Source organism: Pteropus medius, unplaced genomic scaffold, assembly GCF_902729225.1.
Source record: "Pteropus medius unplaced genomic scaffold, Ma_sr-lr_union100, whole genome shotgun sequence".
In the NCBI taxonomy this organism is placed as follows: Eukaryota; Metazoa; Chordata; class Mammalia; order Chiroptera; family Pteropodidae; genus Pteropus; species Pteropus medius.
This window is the reverse complement of record NW_024352787.1, coordinates 15,866,045-15,883,324: the sequence shown is the minus strand read 5'-3', so window position 1 is coordinate 15,883,324 and position 17,280 is coordinate 15,866,045. Positions and strand designations below refer to the sequence as shown.

The following is a 17,280-nucleotide window of genomic DNA, read 5'->3' as shown; positions in this document are numbered from 1 at the left end:
CAGTGGCAGATTTTAGACGGGAATTTAGCTCTCCTGTTATATCCTGTACCGTTTCTACTACATTATGCTTTCCTGGAGGATAGGGACCTTGTTTCAGCTTATATTTCCTGTAATGCTTAGTATAGTCCTCTGGATAAATGAACTTTTTAAGAACTTGAGTATCTTCTGTTGCCAGTGTCTCCAAATTATCAGGGTTTACCTAGCATTGAGCCAGTTGGTCAAAACTTGTTCATATTCTTGTGTATAGATTTACTATGATTTCATACTAACTTGTTTATGACTGTAGTTTTAATCCACTTGTTTATGACAAAGAAAAAAGTTGCTTAGCTATAAACATCAAGCAAGTCATGCCAGGAAGTCATCATTGTACACCTGTTGTCCTTGATAAGCAGTCAGCAACCAGCAGCTGGGGGACCTCCGCTGCACCCTCATCAATAAGAACATGTGGAGAAGCAAGTGAGCATTTAGACTGTAAACACAGAGTTCATGAGGACTATTCAAGAGTTTCGGTTTGCGTAGTGACTCTTTGCTAACTTAAAAACTTCTGAACTTTGAGCTCATTATCATTCGAGCTGATGAGTAATGTAAAACTTAGATAAGATTTCATTTGTAAGGTCTATTTATGGAATATTTGGTTAACTGATTTATATGGCTGTTATGGGACTAAAATCAGATCCTTGTGTTGTAAGTTGTAAATACTTATGTGTTTCTTGATTACCTGACGTAATGTCTTAAAAATTAAACACAAAAGAATGTATCTTCAGGGACTCTGTGACAGTTTCTATTTAACTTTGCTTAACAATGACTGCAGTTGTTGCATAGAGAACCTCTGATTAAAGAAACTTTTTTTGAAAAATTAAAAGAAAAACTCTTCTAGAATCCCAGCCATTTAGCACAAATTCGCTGTGGGAATTTCACAAGGCAATAGTATACAAGGTCATATCTCTTAATAAGCCAAATAAAGAAATAACATACTCCAAACAAATGACAAATTAATCACTCTGTTGTCTTTGGTGAAGAACCTAAAGGAAATAATGAGGAATAGAAAGTATAATTCAGAAGAATGACTGCCTTGAAATTGCCAGGAGTCAAAAATTTAGAGCAAGCACAGTATCCTGGGATGCTGCGAGTGTGAGGGGAGTGATGGGGGGTTTTCACTGGATTCTACACGTATAAGCCTAGGAAGTCTCCCTGAAGAGGAATTTTCACTCGAAAGGCTAATCAGCTCTTTATTCTGCTTCTGTAGATATGCTTGCTGCATAGGCCATACTGGAAATTAACTAAAGACTCATTTTCCCTTCTGCTTGTTCTGTCTAAGCAACAAATATAACTGCCTGTACCCCCTAGCAACTCTCACACTTTGTAACTCTTTGTAACTGCCTGCAACCCATAGCAACTCCTGTGCTTTGTAACCATCTGAGGACAAATTAATCAATCAGCCCATGCCAAATAAGTTCCAGATCTTCAGAGCACTAGCTCCTCTGGAACTGCCGGTGTAATAAACCTGAGTTCTCCAACTCTCTGAGTGCTGCTTGGTTTCTCACTGGTCTGATTTTTGCAACTTTTCAGCAACATCCCTTCCTGATGCTCTAGCAGCTGAGGCTTGAGTCTGAGGCTACTGGGCCACTTGGCAGGCATTGAACTGATCCTAGGTAAGGGGACATTAGCTCCAGGAACGCCTCCTGTGGAGCGTTTAAGGGACAGGACTGTAGTCAGAAATGGCTCAGGCTTCAACATGGAAAAGAAGCACTTATCCACTGAGTCCACATTCCCACTAGTCTCCTGCAGTGTGTGTCATGTTCCATGTCCCTGGAGGGGACCCTCTTGGTAGAATCCTGATGCCCTATACCTTCTGGCAGTTGTACAGGCCTGGTCTAGTCATTTGGGGGAAGCTATCTCTTTCAGAGGCCTCCTGCTTTAATTTTTGACAATGTTAGTTTCAGGTCACCAGACTGTGCAGTTCCAGTCAGGGTTTGGCGCCTTCTTTAGATATGGCACATGTATCCAACACCCTGGAGTTTAGCAGCACAAGGTTAGTCAATAGTACCTGATAAGGTCCTTCCACTGAGGCTGGGGGGAGTCTTTTTGGAGGTGTCTTTTCCATTAAACAAAATCTTCAGGTTGCAGAGTGTGCTGTTTGAGGTTTTCATCTCCTTAGAGGATACTGTGAAAAATCGCTCTACCAAAGCGTGGTGATTTTCAGTTGAAGCAATTAGGTATTAACGATATTGAAATATGTCTCCTTTATCAACTTTGGATCGAGAGCAGCAGGAGTCAGATGCATGGGCATCCTGTAATTATCTCAAAAGGTGAGAGTTTATGAACTCCGAAGGGGGTGGATCTGAGTTTTAAAAGGACCAAGAGCAATGCATTTGGCCAAGGTATTTGGAGGGTTTCTATAATTTTTTCCAATTGAATCTTAATAATGTGTTAGTACATTTGACTAAAGCTGAGGATTAAGGATAATAAGCTCAGTGAAAATGTTGTAAAACTGGCTAAACAGATTTACTGAAGCGTCTGTCCAGTAAAATGGGTTCCTATATCACTAGGAAGTTCAAGAGAAGTTCCCCAGGTAGGGATAAACTTCTCTCACAGGACTTTAGCCACCAAAGAAGTGGTAGCTTGCCTATAAGGGAAAGCTTTAGTCCTGTGGTGGGGTATTCCCTTCCTTTTAATATACAAAAAGGAAAAGGGGAATCTGATCATAGGGCTGCCAAAGAGCAGGTGGGTTTATTAAAATCTTCTTTAAGGCTCTAAAGACTATGCTGTGTTTTCATTCTTCCCATAAAATTGGGTCAAGGCTGTCATTCTTTAGGAAAACATACAAAGGTTTTGCTGTGGGAGATTTGGGATCCAATTTCGGAAATAGCCAGCAAGCCCCAAAATAGCCTCACAATTGATGCTTAGTCTTGGGCCTTGGGAAACTTAGGACACCATTAAGCCTATCTGGATCCAGGTGTAGTTCTTGGTCCTATATCAGGTGTCCCAAATATCAAACCTGAGTTTGGATAAACTAAATTTCCTTTATAGACCTGATGTCCCCTTAACACCAAATGTTCTAACAGGTAGATGTCTTCTTGTGAGGAGACCTGGGAAGAAAAGCAAAGAAGTAAACCATCCACATATTGCAACAAAGTAGAACCTTTGTTCTTCTTTGCAAGTTATATCATCCAAATCAGCTTTTAGGATTTTTCAGAAATAAGAAGGGCTTTCAGTAAAACCCTGAGGCATTACTGTACAGATAATTTCCTTTCCAAGTGAAGGGAAAAAGGTATTGGCTGGCTTCATCAACTGGAATGGTAAAGAATTCACTGTGTAAGTCAGTTACAGAATAAATTTACTTCCAGTAGGAATAGATGCCAGCAGCATATAAGGGTTAGAAACTACAGGGTGTCGAGGGATAACAAAGTTGTTTATTGCTTTGAGGTTCTGGACACAGCTACGTCCTTGTCCCTTTGGCTTTCTCACAAGTAAAGTGGGAGTGTTACAGGGACTAGTGCAAGGAATAATAAGGCCCTGAGTTACGTAATCTACTATGGGCTTTATACCTTGAAGGGCCTCTTTACTTTAGGGGTATTGATTAGTTCTTGGAAGAGGTTTTCAAGGATCTCTTTGTCTTAATAGGAGGTACACTATGGATTCTGTCAATATCAGTTGAAGATTTTGCCCACAAGGAGGATGGAAGTTTATCCACTAGGGACAATTGATCAATGCTCCCAGATTCAGCTATAGTACCATCAGAAATGGGGGAAAACTGTTGAAAAGTTATTCAACTGATTGGCTGTTCTGACAGCTACTATCGAATTCTAGGATTATTTCCCCATTATGGATGAAAGGAATTTGGGTATGATACTTCTCTAGGAAATCTTAGCTTAATAAAGGAATAGGGGCAGAAGAACTAAGGAGAAAAGGGTGTGTATCTCCTGAAGGGCTTAAGCAAAAAGGAATAGGTTCAGAGACAGGAACCTGTTGAGGTTTATTTGAAATCCCTACTATTTGAACTGTTCTATTACTCCAAGGCAGGGGCTCTTTTATATCAGTGGGGTAGAGCACTGAGAGTGTAGCACCAGTGTCAGTAAGGACAGAGGTAGATTAATTAGCAATTAGAAAATAAGTTTCATCAACCCAATTAAGAAGGAGGACTAAGAAAAGCCCCAGTAGTTCCTCCGAGCCCTATCATTGGGGATTATGAGGACCGTGAGAAGGCTGGTTAGAAGGCTGAAAACACCTGCAGTGCTTAACTTTGCAACAATCCCCTTTCCCATGTCCTGGCTCTTTGCAGTAAAATCTGAGAAGCTTGGAGTCTTCTGGTTTCATACAGGGTCTTCATTACTCAGGGCTGAAAATTAAAAATTTTGGCAGTCTTACTTCTAGGCAGCTCATGTAGAGTACGAGCAAGCTGATTGCCCAGATTAGCCAAATCTAGGGTGGACATGGTTTCCCATTCTATCCTGGCCCTTTTACCTAAAAGGGAAAGATCTCAGTTCAGTCAATTAACACACAAAGAGTTAACGGTTACCCAAGCGGATGACCTGAAGTCAATTATAATAGTCATAAATAGATTTGTCAGACTTTTGTGAGCAATTCTGAATTTCACTCCAATCAACAGACCTTGGGATAGCTACTGTAATTACTCAAAGCTAGTCTTCTAGCTTCTTCCCCCAAAATAGAAGTTTGTTTTTCTAAATCCCTTTTGGGATGTTTCCATCAGCAATTGTCATTTGATAGTGAACCTGGCCTTCATCAACTGGCCTATGAATTAGCTGATATAAATCAGAAAACCCAGGTTGATAGGTCTGAATAACAATATCAAATTTCTCAGCAAACTTGTGAGGATCCTCAGTTACCTTAGGAAATTGTTTAACAATAGCTCCTAATTGAGCTTTAGTCCAGGAAACAAATGAAACTTGAGATCTATTAGGATCCTTGGAGGGCTTAACTTTAAGTGGAAAGGTACTGATAGGTTCGGAGGAGGAGAGGGTGAGAGAGAATTCAGAGGAAGATGGCACCAGAGGCAGAGTTGAGGATGCCATTCCCATTTATAAAGCATTCTTGAAATGACATAGTTTTAGAAAGGGAGAAGAAATTAGTGGCTGTCAGGAGTGATGAATCTGGGAATGGATAAGAGAGGAGTGGAAGAGAAGGACAGGATGTGGGTCAGTCTTTAAAAGAGCAACAGGAGGGATCCTTGTGGGGATGAACTCTTCTGTATCCAGACTATTAATGTCAATATCCTGGTTGTAGATTATACTAGAGTTTTGTAAGATGTTACCATTAGGGAAACTAGGTAAAGGGTAAAGGAGATCTCTTTATCTCTTTCAACTGCATGTTAATCTACAGCGATGTCGAAATTAAAAAAAATAATAACAATTTAAAAGAGGTACCCCCTACTCCAGAAAAACACCATTTCTCCTCCAGAACTACCATTTCTGAGGTCTTTCACTCCATATTCAGGAACATTAACTTTAGAAATTCTCTCTTGTTAGCAGCTGTGCTCCATCCTGCTGATGTCAGAGAGGCCCTTCCAAAGCTCTTCTTCCCTGCCACCTAACCAGATAACTGTTCCTCACCTGTCTCCTTTACAGCTTGGGGTCGCTTTTGGAGATGAGGTGTAGTAGCTAATGCAACACGGGGCCAGCTTCACTGCTCTTCCCTAATAGCTCGGACTCCAGGCACCCGGCACTACAACAGGCCAGCTATCAGTTTTAAGCAGTAACTAGTGCCAGCAGTGTGATCAAAATGTACTACATGCTGCTCTCCCTTTAATCCTCAAAACCATCCCAGAAGCCATTTAACCAATGGGGAAACGGAGGCCCAAGGCGGAGTAGAAACCTGCCAAAAGTCACATAGCTAGTAGGCAGCCAGCAGAGCCAGGATCTGAACCCCTCTGATCTAACTCCGGAGCTGGCACTGTTGCAGCAGCGACACTGCCTCCCCGTGGAAACAGGCACCCACCACTGTTCACTCTGTGTACTTGGGAAGTCTGGAGCATGAAAGTTCCAGACTTGACTATGAAAGAAATCACTTGGCCATGTAAGGTCTACTCAGGACAATCAAGACAATGGAATGGGGAAGTAAGACTCCGTGAGGTCGCAGTCCTCAGGGCCAACCAACCACAGAAGAAACCTTTCTCTCTCGCCTATTCCCTCAGTCTCACAAGCTCTCTTGGCGTTTACTCTAAAACAGGGGTTCCCAACCCTTGGGTCATGGACCGGTACTGATCCGCGGCCTGTTAGGAACTGGGCGGCACAGAAGGAAGTGAGTGGCGGGCAAGCAAGCGAAGCTTCATCTATATTTGCAGCCGCTCCCCAGCACTAGCATCACCACAGATCAGCTCCACCTCAGATCATCAGGCATTAGTTTCTCACAGGAACACCGGTCCCTGGTGCCAAAAGGGTTAGGGACCTCTGCTCTAAGAGTTACAGCTTCTTTGCAGCTTCTGCACCCTGCCATGGATCTCCTGGGACAAGATGGTCAGGAACTGCTCCAACACCAGCAGGTCCAGGATCTGCTTCATGGGTGCCTCTCAGCCAAAGCCACTCGCCTGAGGGTTTCATGGGACCAGCGGCCTCCTGGAAGAGGAACCCTCTGAAGGGCAGGAGCTCCTTTACTTTCAGCAGCAGCAGCCCTTCTCCTACGGGAGCTGACGTCAGGCCGCAGGAGTGCCTGGTACTGAAAACCAGCCCCATCCACCTGCAAAGGTACCCTTTGTGAAGATGAGTGGCCTTGCTGAGTCACCAAGGAGCTGGCAGCAGAGTCACCAAGTCCAGACCAAGGAGCCCATCTCTGCACCGCCACAGCCACCTCTGGCTCTTCCTTCGGTCGGTGGGTCTCAAAGATGCAGTCCAATGTGCAGCTGCGACCCTGGGTCCTGCACTGGGTGAGCTGAGAGAACCTGGTGAGTCCCGGCGTGGCCAGAGGGCATGGCTGTCCTTGGGACATGAAGCGGGGCTTCCATCACATTTGGGCTGCAGGAAGTGGTCTCCTCCAGCCCTGACCTGGTCTCCTCCAGCCTTGACCGGGCGGCAGGCCCTTGTCTCTCCCGGGTCCCTGCCGGAGGGGCGTATGGTCCTCCTGGGCTGGGTGCGCCCCTTCAGGAATCGGGACATCTTCACCGAGGAGCACCCTCTCCACCGGCATTCGATTTTAACGTAGACGTTTCGCTGTTAGACGTTTCGAGATTTGTCCCAGTAAATTTTACCCTATTGCCCTTCTTTCACACGCCTTTTTATCCACAGGCCTGGTGAGCATAGGTTCCGTCAGGAAGGTTTGGGGAGAAGCCATCGACCCTGAGGGGAAGTGAAGTTTTCATCCGGAAGTGCCGATGGAGTGAAACCCGGAGGCTCGATTCCCTGGGAGACGTGAGGGGAGAGACCCCCCACCCACCGATGAGCCCCGTGTTGTTTACTTCTTCAGAGCAGGCTAGGACCATTAGCCCAAAGCCCACTGGTGCCAAATTCAAATTGCTTTAAATACAGTCCAAAAAATCGCCCATATTCTTAAAGTCATCTGGAGCCTATCTACTTTACACATTCCACAAAACTTTGCCCAATATCTGCTAACCACAGATAAGTCAAATTCTGCAGCTACAAAACACCCTAAACTGCGGCTGCCTTTTGGAGCTATCTGACATAGAGACTCCCCACTATGCCGCTGAGTGACATTGCCTAGACAGTCAAGTCCCCTCTCTGATTTCCCCTTCTTCCCTGGGAATTCCCTTGCCCTGTCCTGCATCTGTGTGGTGGCCCTGTGTCTCTGCCTCTGGAAAGTCTCTTGCTGGGAGACACTTCCCTTGTTGGGGATAATAGTTAATAACATCATATATATTTCAGGTGTACAGGTTTGTGATATATATATATATATGTATATATATATATATACACACACATATATATACACACACACACACACATTTATATACAAGTTTGTTTTTTATCTATATCTGTATGTATATACATTTCAAGGGTGTACCAAATTTTGTTATTTATTTATATATATATATATATACACTATATATATATAATAATAATATATATATATATATATATATATATATGTAATATATACACACCTTACCTACCTCTATTATTATTCTCACTACCCTGATGCCCACAAAGTGTTCTTCCATCACCCATATTTGATCCCCTTTCCCCTCTTTGTCCTCCCCCGACTCCTTTCCCCGCTGGTAACTACCACTCTGTTGTCTGTATCTATGAGTTTGTTTGTTCACTTGTTGCTTGTTGCTTTCTGTTCTATTTCTCACATATACATGAACCATATGGTTCTTATCATTTTCCATCTGACTTACTTCACTTAACATAATACTCTCAAGATCCATCCATGTGTTCTTCGACGGATGATTGAATAAAGATGTGATGCATACATACATACAATGGAATACTACTTAGCCATAAAATGAAATATTGCCAGGCCTCTTCTCATCAGCCAAGATCCTTCTCACCCCCTGTATAGAGTCGTCTTCTGAGGCCCTCAGCTGGAACTCATTAATGATACAAATAAGCCATGGGAAACCAAGGGCACCATCTCAGGGCCTCTCTTAAATGCCAGGCTATCATTTCTGACCTCCTGTTGCCTCCTCCTGTGGATGTTGGACACTGAGAGGACGTCTCCCTCCCAGAGCTCCAGGTAGAATGGGAGGCCAGGCACCACTCTGCTCTAGGATTCACAACCTGTCTTGAATCTCTGTTCATGTTTCCTACGCTGATAGTCTCCCCTTACTTTCCAAGTCTTTCAACACTTCACCTTTTCTCTGCAGTGTCACTTCATCCAGTTAAGCAGGAGTGTGTATCTGGGTAGAAGCACCTGGGAGAGCCTAGGGGTTGAAGTGGGATGTGACGGGAGCCATGGAGTTATCAGGAATGGAGTCAGGCACATCTGGGCAGGCCAGGGTCCTGGGTGGAGGAGTGAGGCAACAGGGCAGGGACGACGGTCAAGTATTCCACAACCCTACAAAGTACCTCTTGGGAGCTGTCACGGGAAGGGGACAGAAATTCAATGGGAAGGAATGGAGCAGGGAGAGAGGCAGCATACATGGCACTCAGGTTTCCAGGAAGGAAGGAATCAAATTCTCTACATGTTTAAAATATTTCAAATTTATAAGTTGGAGGATGGATCAAAACTTAAAGTTGAGGGATAAGCTGAAGACAAAACATTCTACTCGGGCTGGTAAATTCTCACATTGTCATAGAAGAACGTTTTTGAAACTGCTTTACATGTACACTAGTTAAACAAATAAGGTAATGGATGGTGGATGGTGGTGGCCAGGTTTCTCATTCTTGGTGAGGGGAGTTATAATTAAGCAGGAAGGGACAGCGAGAGTGATTCATGCAGGAATGGATCAGAGTTTGAGACACCAGTATAAAGTCCCATTTATTCTCATATAGACACAAATGGACAGATGTAGAAATATTTATAGATAGCTGGGTATGTTATATTAGTGCCCTGTTGCCACTGTAGCAAATTACCACAAACTTAGTGGCTTAAAACTACAAAAAATCCTGTTAGTTTTCCGGAGGTCAGAAGTCTCTAAATTCAAGTAGGGACACGTTCCTGCTGGAGGATTCAGATGAGAATCTGTTTCTTTCCTTACCCTTTTAAGCTTCCAGAGACCGCCTGCATTCTTCTGTTCATGACCCCTTCCTGGCATCACTCCAACTTCTTGCTTCCATAGTAATATCTCCTACTACTCACTCTGCTCCTCCTGTCTGCCTTTTTAAAAGGACTTGTGGTGTGTTCAGGGACTTGGGGGGTGGCTGATGAAGGAAAAGACAAGACCATGAGAGGCAATATCACTCAAGATTTATTTGGACAGAGCTTGGACACGGGTGTATGAGAAGGGAAGTGTCTCCCAGCAAGAGACTTTCCAGAGGCAGAGGCACAGGGCCACCACACAGATGCAGGACAGGGCAAGGGAATTCCCAGGGAAGAAGGGGAAATCAGAGAGGGGACTTGACTGTCTAGGCAATGTCACTCAGCGGCATAGTGGGGAGTCTCTATGTCAGATAGCTCCAAAAGGCAGCCGCAGTTTAGGGTGTTTTGTAGCTGCAGAATTTGACTTATCTGTGGTTAGCAGATATTGGGTAAAGTTTTGTGGAATGTGTAAAGTAGGTAGGCTCAAGATGGCTTTAAAAATATGGGCGATTTTTTGGATTGTATTTAGAGCAATTTGAATTTGGCACCAGTGGGCTTTGGGCTAATGGTCCTAGCCTGCTCTGAAGAAGTAAACAACATGGGGGCTCATCGGTGGGGGGGGTCTCTTCCCTCACGTCTCCCAGGGAATCGAGCCTCCGGGTTTCACTCCATCAGCACTTCCGGATGAAAACTTCACTTCCCCTCAGGGTCGATGGCTTCTCCCCAAACCTTCCTGACAGAACCCATGCTCACCGGGCCTGTGGATAAAAAGGCGTGTGAAAGAAGGGCAATAGGGGAAAATTAACTGGTGACTTCGTAGTCGAGTGAGGAAGAGGGAAGTGGTGTCCACAGGGGCCAGAGCTGCGTGGAGGTAATCAAGAAGCCTGATTTTTCCTTTGGGTTTGGTCAGGAGAGCCCGAGAGATACGGGCCGCACGTGCCAGTGCAGCCTTTACGGATGGGTGGGAGGACGCAGCGGAGGCATCATTGCCTGGCGGGGGTCAGACTGAGAGCGGGCGGGATCTGTTCTCAGCAAGGCGGGTATTCAGGCTCCTACTTACACATCTAACCTCTGGAAGCAATCTTTTTGTACCCTGTGTGCAACTATCACTGAGGGATGCCGCTGAAGCACACTCGGAAGCTGCCGGCATGCACAGGGCTTATGGATGCTCTTGTAGCGAATTAGTAGTGGTGGGGGATGGGGCAGTCATGTCTACCGCTACACCAAGCAAAACTTTCCCGTTTCCACTCAAAAACATTAAACTTCCGACATAAAAATATGAGAAGCGTCCCTGTAATTCCTGAGCCAGGGTAGGCAGCAAAGAACCAACTATTTTTTGAATACCAGTGGCATCTCTGAAAGAATTTTGTTGCTCTTTCTGCTAGATCACCTCAGGGAAAATCGGACTTTCAAAGCTGTCCTTAGCCTTGCTTAAAGATCTGTATGACCCTGTAAAGAGGAGTACCTTTACTAGACCCGTCCTGTCTCAAGAACTTTAACCATCACAATTTCTCTTGCCTGTTTTACAATCTGACATTTGAATAGCTTATAAAAAATGTTAGGTCTTTCCAGTAAAATAAGCAAGAAATTTAATACACAGGTACAAATTTGCACAGTGCCCTTTGTAAGACTTCCCCCAAAGTACCAACAAAAACTGTCGAGGACGTCTGTTTGCTTAGTCGGGAGATATTTGCTGAGAGGAATAAGGTTACTTTTCCCCTGATTCCTTACTTTCTGATTTTCTTGTCTTGGTTCTGCCACTGTTAATGCAGGAAAGGAGACTATCATATGTTCCATGAAGTAATGGTTTTAATCTTCATAAGATAATGAAGGGGCATAGAAGTTAGTTTCCTCCTGACTAAAGATAAAAGACTGGGATGATCTTTTAAAATTTAAAGAAACTCAGATATACCCTATTTGTGAAGATGGGACAGGAAATGCACAGATTAGGTGTTGGATAGTCTCAAAGCTTCATTTAGCAAATGGGTGCCATTTTTTTTTCACTCACCAACCTTTCCTCAACTTTTTAACAAAAAGTTATCAATTGACATCTGTATTCTCTGAATTGTGTTTGTCTTTCAAAGTTGAGTAACAAAGGAGAGAAATATATGTCCTGAAATAATCTGTCATAATGACTGTCCTAATACTTGGCAGTTGATTTTAAGAAGGAAGCAGGACAGGAACTTTTCTGTTTATTTTTCTCTGATAATTATAGATACCAAGTGAATGTGTCATGTGACTTTCATTTGACATGTACTTTTTCCCCCCTCTCCCTCAGTGCCCTCGAGGAGAAGACCCACTCATTGGTTTTGAACCAAAGCTGACAAGGCCTCAGTTGTCAAAGGTGGCACCAGGAGGATGTCACACATAGGAGAAAAACTGTTCTTAGAGCAAATGATGATGAGACATCTGAACGTGGATGCATGCTTGTACCCACATTTGGAGGCTTTGTGGAAGACTAAGGGGTCTGTGAAAGAGAGCACCTGTCAGAATAAGAAATCTAGCCCACAAATAGACAACCGTGGTCCGGAGAGTGCTCGCCAACACTTCTGGAGCTTCTGTTATCATGAAGCATCTGGACCGCTTGAGGCTGTCAGCCAACTTCAGGAATTATGCCATCAGTGGCTAAAGCCAGAGATACAATCAAAAGAGCAGATCTTGGAACTGCTGGTGCTAGAGCAGTTCCTGACCATTCTGCCCAGGGATACCCAGAGCTGGGTGCAGAAGTATCGTCCACAGAGCATTGAAGAGGCTGTGGCCTTGGTGAAATGCTTTCAGAGAGAACCTGGTGGAATAAGCAACGAGGTGAGAAAGATTCTTTATGTGTATAATGAAATAGGATAAAGGTGGATATGTCCAGGTCGGGGGCAGGGGTTAATTGAGGAATGAGATGGATTAGGTCACGCTTCCATTGTTCCTTTAGGACAACTAGGTGGGATCAGAAATCACAGACACGCATCAGTAGTCTACAAATTTTGAAGCTCCTAGCAGTTTTTCCTGGCTTAAGGAAAAAAATGCATTTTGTCCTCTTTAGGGCCAATGCAAATTGAGGGTGGTGGGCCTAGTCTGGGATGGCCAAGGAGACATGACTTGATTTCTTAGAAACAGAAATGAAAGGCAAGAAAGAGTTGGGAAAGGGAAGAAAAATCTGAAAAAAATAATGAGCAGCACTCAAAGATCAAAGGAGAGGGTAGCAAACAGGTATAAATCACACAACTCAGGAGACTGCAGAAGAAGAAAAGCAATAGAAAAAAACGAAAGGGGAACAATATGAAAGGAAGAAAAACGCCAACAGAGAATTGGAGAGAATCAAGATGCTAAGAGGCAGTGCCCTCCATAGTGGGAACATATATCTCTGGGTCAGGAAAAGAGCCTTCTTTCTCCTCCCATAGTGTTTTATGCTTGGTTTTGCTGGTAAGTGGGGGAACCAAAGTAAACCCTTGGGAGATGGCAGCACACTTCCTTTCCTCAGGATCCCACCTTGAACACAGGGCAGGATATATTTTTGGTGTCTTATTACAATTGAATCATGTGAAAGGAAGTTAGAGCCCAACTGTCCCCAGCTTTTCTTGCATTGCATCCCCTTCCTCCATGACATTCTTCCCTAGCCATGGCAGGATTGGAAAATCTGACTGGCAGGAAAACTCTTTTAATTCATTGCCTTATTTTTAGAGAAAATTAGAAGATAAAAATCCACTCAGACAAGGATCTAAAGTCAAAGAAGCAAGCCAGTGAAGGCAATGTTAAAACAGGCAGCCTACTCCCAGTCCGCTAGTGGCCTGAACTGTGGCTGTGTGTGAAGGGGTGGAGGCTGGCAGCAATCACAGCTCTTCATTTTATCCTAATTTTCTCAGATGATATATTGGTTCATTGTGAGAAAATAGTGGCACAATACCTTTTCAGTGTTTTATTACTTCCTTTAATGTCACACACTCCCCAAATCTGGGCTCTACTCTTGTTCGTCCCTCCACCACCACCTCAAAACCCAAAGTAAGTTCTGTGCTAATGAGGGTGGGGATTATTTTTAGGTCACAGCTCATGACCTGGGAAAGGAGGCAGTGTTCTTGGGAGGAACATCAGGGGTCCCAGAGTTTAAGTGGAAGCCAGCAGAGCCCCAACCAATGGGTGTGTTCCAGAAAGAAGTTTGGAATATATACCAGGTACTACAAGAACAGCTGGGCAGAAATTCTCAGAAGAAACCCAGCCTGTATATGAAAGAGGTGAGGAGTGTCATAATTCTCTTCTGGGAGCTGTGATAGTAATTTGTTCATCTAGACCATCATAGGAATTTTCCAGGTACCCAGCCATGCTAGCAGTTAGGATGTCTCTCAGGTGAAAGAACAAGTAAGTCAGTGGTGAATGAGGGTGAGGGTCAGCATGGGGTACAGAAATATCTGAACCACCAAACCCGGGTATTCACACCATGGGCCTCGCTCCTGAGAAAATTGAGAGAAGATGGAAAAGGGACAGGTGCGGTCATCTCACCCTTATAAGTTAGAGGAGAAATTGGATCAGAAATGGGCTGTCAGTGGCAAAATGGGAAGAGAATTGTACACCAGGAAAAAATAATAAAAGACAAAAATGTCCCACATATTTTACTATAAACTGGAGGACTTGAGTCTTTCATTTTGAAACACCTCTAATTCTTGCCTAGCCCAGTGAGCATGAATCAGAGCTCTGCATGCCAAAAGAAAAATGAAAAATAAGAAAAGCTGAGTTAAGTAAAAATTATGGATTTGTAATTGCAAGATGTTTGGGAATCTCTGGTACCGAGAAACACCATCTGACTGCACCCAATGACACAGGATCAATTCCGAGCTCATCTGTAATATGCAGCATCTGGGAAGAAGGAAAGGAGCACACAGCAGGAAGGGGAAGGAACTGTTCTCACAAGGAGGGGCAACTCGTTTGGCACCCATTTTCCCAAAAGCGCCCAGTCCCAAATGGAATGACTGCTTGCTTCTTCTTCTGCTCATGGGTCCTTGATCCCGCCCTGTCCCACTAGCTCTGGGTCTTGCCGCATTCGTGATCCTACTTCTTGCAAAAGCTCATTCACTCAGACCAGTCTTTCCTCAGGTTGGGAAATCACAAAGCCAAGGGTCCTGACTACACTTGAGCTGAGAGGACTTGTTGACTTACCATAAGTTGAGAAAAGAGGTTAGGGATCAAGCCAATTCAGGCTGCGTAGAGGGAAAGTGCTAGGCTTACTAAGAGGGCCAAGAATAGCAGAGAATTCAGAGGAGGAGGAGTTCTGTACTGGGTCCCGAGTTTTCTGTGGGCTGAATCCTCACTTTAACCCTTGTCCTGGGGGTAGATGTGAGCGTAAAGACAAGGCATGTGGGTCAAAAGATCGAGTTCCCCTCCAGTGTAAACAAAGAGAGATGTATCAGCATAAAAACACATCAACCCCAAATGAGTAAAACGTAGCTTTTATTTTAAAAGCTCAAGGAAGAGTGGAGTTTTATTTTCCATTATTTTTTTCTCGCAATTTCCAAAAGGATGGGGAGGCATTAGCTGGTAGGTCACGTGGCTCTTTGCAAAGGCCAACTCCACGGTGCTGTAGCTTATGTTTGCATCCACAGCCACTTTGACAGATCCACATCATTTCTCTGCATGCCCAGTTGCCTACTGAGTAAATAGCTCAGCACATTTCTAGAGGCTACTTTAGGTTTTATGTGTTTATCGGCCTTCATTGGGATAGGTGAAGGCTTGTAGGTAACGACATCAGAATGTCCTTTATCCATGATTGGTCGACACCTCAGATGTCCCCGGAAGAGAGCTCAACCGAGAAAGACTGAGAAACATGATGCGACCCAGTTAATCCAGTAGAATCAGGAGCCTCTTTCTCCTGGCTCCTCCCCAAAACACACACTTGTTTTCAGTAGTCATCATAAGAGATTACTCTGGGAGCATCGTCTGACTTGAAATGCCAAGCTTATCATTTTTTTTTCCTTTTGTCATGAACATGGGTCTGTGTCCTGATCTATTCTTTTCCATTGACATAGTGTCAGTCCCTGATTTAATTGTTAAATCGATAGCCTAGATGTTCATATATCATAGGGAAAGTCCACTATCGTTATTCCCAAATGCATTCTATTCCGTGAACTGAATAATTGGCTCATTCATGGCAAGCTTCTGTTGGCGTTCATGACTATGTTTGCACTGAATGCATAGATTTATTTGTTTTTCATACCTCATTCTAGAGTACTATATAACGTCTTCTTTTGCGTTTTTAACTTGTATGTATTCTAATCGCAAATTATCTCGTGATTGACTTGCTTATTCTATAGAGAAGTGCACTTAAGGCAGCTGTCCAATTCTCATATGTAACTAAGTTACAGTGTATCAAGAATAGGAAAGGAAATTGGACAGGAGCACTCTAAAAGACAACAAGCCATGCGCTCAGCATTAGTCCCCTCACATCCTGTATAAAGCTATGCCATATCTCGGGGCAATACCCACAGGCATCACATTTGAATATTAACTATATCGTTGTTCTGTACCAGAGATTTGCAAGGTAATATGGCTTGAAAATTGTGACTAATCACAGCTCTCTTATCTACAAGTAAACACCCCATATCAGGGTATTGGCATTTTCCAGAAGCAGTGGTTTAAGTGCCATTGCCCAGGTTGAGTGTAGAGATGGAGAAAAAGTAATCAAATCCTTCCAGATACTCAGTTCCCTTGCGACTCTCTCTGAGTGATCAGATCTTGAAGCCAGAAGCGCTGACCACTGCCCAGTTGACCTGTTGAAACACAATGAACAGCATTAGGACATTTTGGTAACTGCTCCCACGGGAGAAGATTTCAATGGGGAGAGTTTGCTCAAGCCTATGAAGAGTGCTGAGGACAAGAGAGCTGAGTGTCCAGGGAGCAGAGAAGCAGACGAGCAGACGATACCCAGTCATAGGTAATATCGGCTTTCCCTCCAGCAGGACCTCCCTTACTATTCTCTGGCCTGATCATGAAGTAACCCAAAGGGTTGTTGCCAGGTTTTTGGCTCATGTAAACAGGTGTGATGACTCGGCTCTGAAAGTCTTTGTGAGGCATGATGACACGTCTTGGTGCCTAACCATTCAGGCTCTGGGACACAGGGAAATAGGGGGAAGGGGAGAGAGGGAACTGCTCCTCTCTCTACTTGCGTTCTCTTCTAGATCATTTGCCGCTCCTGCAGGAACTGAGGCTGCTATGTGGTCTGGGAGAGAAAACATGCAGATACACCAAGACAGTGTTGCATTGTCGTCTGCCATCGACAAAGCGATTGAGCTGAGGAACTCCAACCCTCATGTGTAATGTCCGGTTGAGGACTCTCATTTGTCCAAATTACTAAAAATACAACGCATACAGAAGGCGTTAGGGACACGGACCTAAGAGACAGGTGATCCGATTTCCAGTCCCAGTTCTGTGCCATCTTGGGCAAATGCCATCAACTCTGATCCTTTTTGCAAAATGGGGATCACAACAGCCACACCACTCTTAGGGGTTTCTGAAGATCAGATGAGACGAGACATTGGTCCCCCCTCATGTGTGGTTTGGCTCCCAGCATTGTGTTACATTTGGTCAACTGCAGTCTGAAAATACTAAATGGAAACTTTGGGAAATAAGCAATTCACATATGTGATACCTATC

The 17,280-nt window shown here is 44.1% G+C and overlaps 1 protein-coding gene across 1 annotated transcript; it reads left to right on the top strand.

Annotated features, from left to right (window-relative positions):
* The first annotated feature begins 10,438 nt into the window (after nucleotides 1-10,438).
* LOC120591446 (zinc finger protein 75D-like) lies at nucleotides 10,439-16,944 on the top strand. Its single transcript, XM_039848918.1, is given in 5 exon segments — nucleotides 10,439-10,522; nucleotides 11,930-12,456; nucleotides 13,680-13,839; nucleotides 13,842-13,871; nucleotides 16,826-16,944. Coding segments are annotated over 4 exon segments (756 nt in total). The 5' UTR covers nucleotides 10,439-10,522; nucleotides 11,930-12,009.
* The last annotated feature ends 336 nt before the right edge of the window (nucleotides 16,945-17,280 follow it).